The following is a 7,018-nucleotide window of genomic DNA, read 5'->3' as shown; positions in this document are numbered from 1 at the left end:
TAGATGACTTCTAATTCCCTTAGGATTACATCAATTTCCTAATCTTGTCCTAACCAGCTTGTTAGTGACTTCTATGTTGAAGTTTAACCAACAAAGTGGAGGTATGAAAAACAATGTCGTTATCATTCATTCCAGGTATTATTATTACATAGATTCATCTTCAATTAACACATGCACCATCTCGAACACATATCTTACGTCTATAGCAGTAGACAGTGTCATGAAGATTTAGCGAATCTGCATATAAGACCAGTTTTGAGGCTCAATATCAAAAATGAAATTACATTTTGTGTTCTTTGTATTACAGATTCAATGTAAAGATGAGAATTGTAGATTTAATGTAAATAAGAGAATATTTTTTTAGGAAATCAAATATATAGAACTTTCATATTTTGTTATTTTGTTTTCTGAAAATTTATGTAGTTTTTTTTAAATATAAAAATATGTCCCCAACGTTTTAAAATATTGTTGAGGTTACATTCTACAACGATTCCTGCAATGGAAAATAATAGTTGTTATTTATGTCATGAACAACAATGAAAGACAACCATTACGGAAATGTTGAGGCTTTTCACAACACGCAGGTAGACAACGTATGGAAAACCGTTATGCGCGCTACCAGTTCGAAAACGACTTTTATTTGTTGTTATTAAGTATTTTTCTTGTAGTGGAAATAGATTCCTAGAATATTTGGGAAACCAAATCTAAGCTATAAATAGAGATGTTTAGCTCATAGCTAAGGAAATCTAGATGGTGCGGTCTATGACACGGATACACCTAGAGAGGGAGGTTTGTGAGACAAATCACCTAGAGAAAAGTGCGACAATTAATTATTGTAAAAGAAATCTTAGCAAAATTATTTAAGGTTATTTACCTAGAGAGATTGTGAGCGTAACAAAGATATGATTGTAATAGTTTTCTTGTTCATAATCTAGAGAAGATATTTTCTTCGAAATATGTTCTTGTGTGTGTTCTGTTTTCTATCTTTTGTCTATTATTATTCTGAATTCCGCCTATATATTATAATAGTCACCAAGGTACAGGGATCATACGTACCAATTACAGTAAAAAATCGGCCATGTTGAGAATTTGAACTCCTGTAAAAGTTAGAACTAGATATTTAGGAAGGAAGATTGATTTTAAGGTAATATTCTTAGACAAAGAAATATTCCTATATATGGAAATATACCTAGACAAGGAAATATCACTAGACAATTCCTAGATAAGGAAATAGATTCCTAAAAGGTTTGGAAAACTAATTCAAAGTTATAAATAGAGATGTTTGTCATAGACAAGGACATTAGATAGTGTAGTTTGTGATACTGACACATCTAAAGAAGGAGGTTGTGAGATCACCTAGAGAGAAGTTTGTGGGATAAATCACCGAGAGAGAAGTTTGTGAGATAATTTATGGTTGTAAAAGCAAGCTTAGCAAAACAGTTTAAGATTATTTACCTAGAGAGATTGCGAGCGTAACAAGAAGAGAATTGTAATAGATTTTTTGTTCATAAGCTATGGAAGATATTTTCTTAGAAATACATTCTTGTGTGTGTTCTTTTTTCTATTTGTCGTCTATCATTGTTCTGAATTCCACCTCCATAATAATCGTCACCAAAGTACATAGATCATACGTATTAACTAATTACACATGTAAATGGGCTACAAATATAATTTCACAAAATTTTCCAACCCAAAAAGATGTTGGGACAAAATCAAGGACGGAATGTAGCCTAGGTTTCCTCCTTGCTAGGTCAGTCCCTCACGTAGAAAGATGCATAAACTCATGACAATCTTGAATCTTTCATTCTACGCGTTTTTACTTTCTAAGTTAGACAAATCTAATCATAGGCCAAGCACTATGGTGTGGCCATTTCGCTTACTTTAGCTTAATATAGCCAAGAAAAATGATACAGAAGGTGCACATCACTATGAGAGTGGGGCATTTCTTGTGGACATGGAAATTCTAAATAGTTTCATATATACAAAAACCAATTATTTTCCCCAAATTTTATTTTGTTGGATTCAGATAAATAATTATTATAGGTAAAAAAATATTTAAGAGAAGAAAATGAAGATATAATAGAAAAACAAGACTTTCAGTAAATAAAAAGAGTTAAAAAAGAGAAATATTAGAGTAACAGAGTGAAAACTGGATGCAGATACTGACGATCTGTTGAATATGTTACTGAAACATAGTTTTTGTATTAACCCAAAAACGGAAACTGAGTTTTCGCAAAGCAGTTTTTGAAATGGCAACTCAGTTTTCATGGCTCATCGTTTAGCTTAAAAGAGGAACAGATCTGTCACTCTTTAGCAAAAGGAAATTTCCACATTAAAGCCAAGCCATGCCCCAAAATAGTTGGATTTCGATATACTTGAGCTATAGCCAAGCGAAGCATGCTACCATGGTGCTTGGCCTTAAGGTAGATGCTATGCATAGTCGACAAACTCATTAACAAGATTTTCACGGGCATATTCTAATACTTGAAAGATATTAAGGCCTATACTACTAAAAATTCGTATATACGTAACACATATGCAAATTACCTAATATAGCTCATGAATACAAAACCGATAAACAGACTCTGGAACAACTCGATCTAGATAAAATTAAGAAAATGAATCATTCAGTTGTGTAGCTAGCTAGGTGAGCATTAGCGACTCCCATTTATTTGCTCACATCCTTGTTCACAGGCGATATGACATGCACTTTGCGTTGCACCCTTAATAGCACTGCAAGCCGGCAGGCATTGCTTCATGCAATTCTCTATCCATACTCTACCTTCACTTGGTTGTATCAATAAACTCAACGTCGTCATCAACACCATTATGAACACCACCATCGAGATCGCCTTTCTATCATGCCGTAACTTCTTATTTGTGCAAGAATAACCCATGGATCTAAACTACAATATCTATAGCAAGCGCAGGTAAATGAATTCCGATTGATTGATTAATCCACTTAGTGCCTTGAATCAAGCAAACTGCGGGGTTGTTGTTAATGAATTTGGTTTTTGAAATTTGGATTTTGTAGAAAGATGACAAGTTTTGGTCCACAGGGTAATTTTGTGGCAGGGAAAGGGAGGCCAATGAGAGGTCCTGAGAAGAATCTGGACCAATGCTCATGCTAAAGAGACTGACCAAGGAATTGGTCAAAGGCTCCTTCCACTATACTGGGGAAAGTCCGATCCGAGTATTATTATTTTATTGTGCAAAACGCATAAAAACTGTTGGGTTGTACCATGATTTAGTTTTCCAAATGTCAACATGCAGCTTATGCTCTCATTTAACTGGTTTTAATACCAAATCCGTTTTTGTTAAAAGGATTGATGGTGCTAATTAATACCATCATAATAATGTCTCTCATTTACATCCATGTTTGTTATCATGGCTATAAAAATCAGAATTTTATTGAACAAAAAGAAATGAAAGAATTTTTGCAACTCTTAAGTTTTTTTTTTGCAGGTTGATCAAATCGACATTGTTCTACAAAAACATGATGATGTGCAGAAATGGATTCATATTAATCATACTGTTTTTAAGTTCGGTTTTATCATCTACTGATGCAGCAACCCCTGAATTGGTTGATAAGGTTTGTAAGAAATACTTTGCAGATACGTATAGATTTTGTGTGAAGGCACTGGTAAGAGATTCTCGTTCTTCAACCGGAGATTTGAAACAGTTAGCTTCAATCTCAGTCCAAGGGACGCTAACAAGTGCTACCAACACGCAGAGATATATCGACCAATTATTGCGGAAGAGAACACAACCAGAGAGGGAATATTTGATTCGGTGTAAACACAATTACAGCGTCATTATTTCGTTGCTTGAGGACTCCCTCAAAACTCTGAGTACTTCTTCTAATTTGAGTCCAACAACGGTAGCTGTTCGTGCAAATGTTGACGAATGTGAGACGGCATTCCCATCCCATCCATCAACATTATCTTCCAACAATCAAATGGTGATCAAGCTTAATGATATCTCTATTGTAATCAATGATCAACTCCCATAATTACCATTATTATCCATTGTTTTTCTTTTCTTTTTAAGAATAAAAATTAGTATGTTGATCACTCTCCAATTCCTAACTAAAAACGAAAAAAAAAAGTTCAAATGTACTTTTAAATAAGTTGGTAAAAATTAGGATGCTGGCTAAATATTTAGCGTAACAAAAAATGCCTTGTTTCCGTTACATCCATTTCCCAAATTAACATCCTGCACCACAGTATGCTCAAGTTTATAGCCTGTGCTTTGTTTGTTGTAAACATATACTTATTATCCCTACTAAATATATTTTTAAATTTTATTTGATAAGAGTCCCAGTAAGGGCCTCAACAACACAACAAAATAGGTTATTTTAGAATGATCTAACAACCAGTCAGAAATGTGGTTTTGGAAAAGCATAGGCTGCAAAAGCATGAGCAACAGAATTTTTATTCTCATATCTTATTATACGTTTAGATACAAATTGCATATTCATGTGGTTTTTATGAAATTATTTGTATTATAGTACAAATCCCAAAATGAATGATATTAAGTATCTTCTTTCTTCTTGTCCATCCATATCGAAAATAATTTGCTGTATCGTCCTGTGTTTTCTTCTCCCTCTAGGCTTATATTTCAAAAACACCAGCAAAGCCCCAAGCTACTGGATTTTCTTTGGCACATTTCCGGAATTATTATGGAATTGCAACCGCATGTATGAAAAGTGTGCTGAAGTTTTTCTTTCACTTGGCAAAGGTTCATTTTATATAGATGGACCTATGTTCTCCAAACTTAGATATCTTGTAACGTGTCACCCACAAAATATTGAATACATACTCAAAACCAACTACAACAATTTCCCCAAAGGAGACGATTTCAGGGACGTTTTCGAGATACTTGGTGATGGAATTTTTAACGTGCATTCTGATCGTTGGAGGATACAAAGAAAAATGGCTCATGCAGAGTTGGCATCAAGAGAATTCAAAACCTTAGTTTCGAACACGAGCCGCAAGGTGGTGGAAGAACAATTAGTATCATTTCTAGCTCACGTAGCTGAACAAGGGTCGATCACTGATTTACAAGATGTTTGTTCAAGAATTGCTCATGATATTAACGTCATTTTAGTTTTTGGAAGAAACGAAAATTATCTTTCGATAGAGCTTCCTTCAAATGAACTAGCTGAGGCTTTGGATGATGTACCACTAGCGCTAGTTTACAGGAATATGATGCCTACTGTTTTGAGGAAACTACTTCATAGGTTTGAAATTGGTGAAGAGAGAAAGTTAAAGAAAGCTCAAAAGAAGATCCACAAAATTGTTGAAGATTACATCTGCCAAAAAAGAAAAGACTTGGTTGCAGGAGTTAAATCATACGATCTCTTATCAACTTACATAAAAGATCTGGATGACGAGACTAGTATTGTTTCCTCTTTGCCTGAAAAAGATATTTTTCTTAGAGATGAAATGATTAATTTTTGGATAGCTGGACGAGACACGATTACATCAGGTCTCATTTGGTTTTTCTGGATAGTTTCAACGACACCCGCTGTTGAAACAAAGATCTTGGACGAGCTGAATTTCTTATCTTCGCCTTCCAAGAAGGAAACAGAAACAGGAAGTAGTACTACTCGCAAATGGCCATGGATTTTTGGTTCAGAGGATTTAAAAGGTTTAGTTTATCTGCATGCAGCATTATGTGAATCTTTGAGATTATACCCACCCCTTCCTTTTAACAAAAAATCTGTCGCAAAGAAAGATCAACTTCCGGATGGGAGTACGGTCGAGCCTGGAATGGAAATAATGCTTTCATTTTATTCAGTAGGAAGAATGCCATGGATTTGGGGTGAAGATTGTTTGGAATTTAAGCCAGAGAGGTGGATAACTGAAAATGGGAAGCTAATCACAGAGCCGATATCGAAATTCTTTCCGTTCAACATTGGACCGAGAACTTGTATCGGCAAAGATATATCTTTTACGATGATGAAGTCTGTTGTTGCAGCTGTGCTATTCAACTTCCATGTTGAAGTGGTGAGAGGCCATGTTGTTTGCTCCAAACCATATATAAACCTTCATATGAAAAATCGATTGAAGGTGAATATTAAGAAAAGAACCATATATATTACTACGTATGTTGTTTAGACTTTAGATCAAGCACTGCGTTTAGTTTGGAGAGTGATGTTTTTGCTCATCTTTCTTTGGTTGTACTACTTACGTCCATCCACATTATATAACTGGAGGTGGCCCTTTTTGCACATTTTAAGAAAATAATAAAAAAGTGCTTCCGGATGAATATGTACCACCAATTCCTGTTACGGTGCAAGAGCTCAATAGATATGGATTAAACGTGGAAGATCTCAGAATTTGATCCAACAGCTGAAAGTTAAAAATCGGAGTCCATCGTTGTATGTGTTAGATCATTGCTCGGTCGAACTCACAAATGTTGCTATATCAAGCTTGTTGTCAAATTTAGTTGATCAAAACTATATCTTGGTTTCTATTCTACAATTAGTCAAGTTTCGGATTAGGATAGAAATGTGTAGTTGAGAATCGGACATCACTGCGTTCTACAGTTTGAAGGCGAAGATCAACCATAGCTTTTGGAAAACTTCTTCAACAAAAGGTAAGTGAATACTGAACCACATATTTCTCAAGTTATATTCATCCTTCTATCTATGAGACGACGTATCGCAAGCATATCAAGAATTTCGAGACAAGTTTATCTTGATAATTAATTCTCGAAATATACATGACTAAGCTTAATGAACACTTGTTCATACTTGATGAATTCCGGCTAAGAACAATTTATTGTTCATAATATAAATCGTGATTCAAGATTATCATTCGTAAATAGCCTGGAACAGTGATATGCATCATTGATGTTATTTGGGAATGTTTCAAATTGATTTAGAGAGAAATATAGAACTTTATAAATCTGAATACAGGACAGTATGCATACCAGTTTCACATACTGGGAAAGCTGTTATAGGTCCGGAGCCGCTATACATGTACCCAGTACACGTACCAGCGTAGCTATA

General features: G+C 34.7%; 2 protein-coding genes across 2 annotated transcripts; both read left to right on the top strand.

Moving 5' to 3' along the window:
- Positions 1–2,895: 2,895 nt before the first annotated feature.
- Positions 2,896–4,012, top strand: LOC113361902. Its single transcript, XM_026604989.1, has 3 exons — positions 2,896–2,930; positions 3,035–3,096; positions 3,570–4,012. The coding sequence occupies exons 1-3, from the start codon at positions 2,896–2,898 to the stop codon at positions 4,010–4,012; spliced, it is 540 nt and encodes a 179-aa protein (XP_026460774.1).
- Positions 4,013–4,514: 502 nt separating this feature from the next.
- LOC113337700 (alkane hydroxylase MAH1-like) lies at positions 4,515–6,221 on the top strand. Its single transcript, XM_026583307.1, has one exon. The coding sequence runs from the start codon at positions 4,524–4,526 to the stop codon at positions 6,120–6,122; it is 1,599 nt and encodes a 532-aa protein (XP_026439092.1). The 5' UTR covers positions 4,515–4,523; the 3' UTR covers positions 6,123–6,221.
- Positions 6,222–7,018: the final 797 nt, after the last annotated feature.

Source organism: Papaver somniferum, chromosome 1 (genome assembly GCF_003573695.1).
Source record: "Papaver somniferum cultivar HN1 chromosome 1, ASM357369v1, whole genome shotgun sequence".
Lineage (NCBI taxonomy): Eukaryota > Viridiplantae > Streptophyta > Magnoliopsida > Ranunculales > Papaveraceae > Papaver > Papaver somniferum.
Note: the sequence above shows the minus strand (reverse complement) of the source record. Positions and strands in the feature narration are given on the sequence as shown.

Excerpts from the sequence above, each read along its gene's own strand:
- LOC113361902 (XM_026604989.1), top strand. The coding sequence starts at position 2,896 with ATGGATCTAAACTACAATATCTATAGCAAGCGCAG. Across the intron at positions 2,931-3,034 it reads AATATCTATAGCAAGCGCAG|AAAGATGACAAGTTTTGGTC; the intron begins GTAAATGAATTC and ends TGGATTTTGTAG. Across the intron at positions 3,097-3,569 it reads GAAAGGGAGGCCAATGAGAG|CAACCCCTGAATTGGTTGAT; the intron begins GTCCTGAGAAGA and ends CTACTGATGCAG.
- LOC113337700 (XM_026583307.1), top strand. The coding sequence starts at position 4,524 with ATGAATGATATTAAGTATCTTCTTTCTTCTTGTCCATCCATATCGAAA.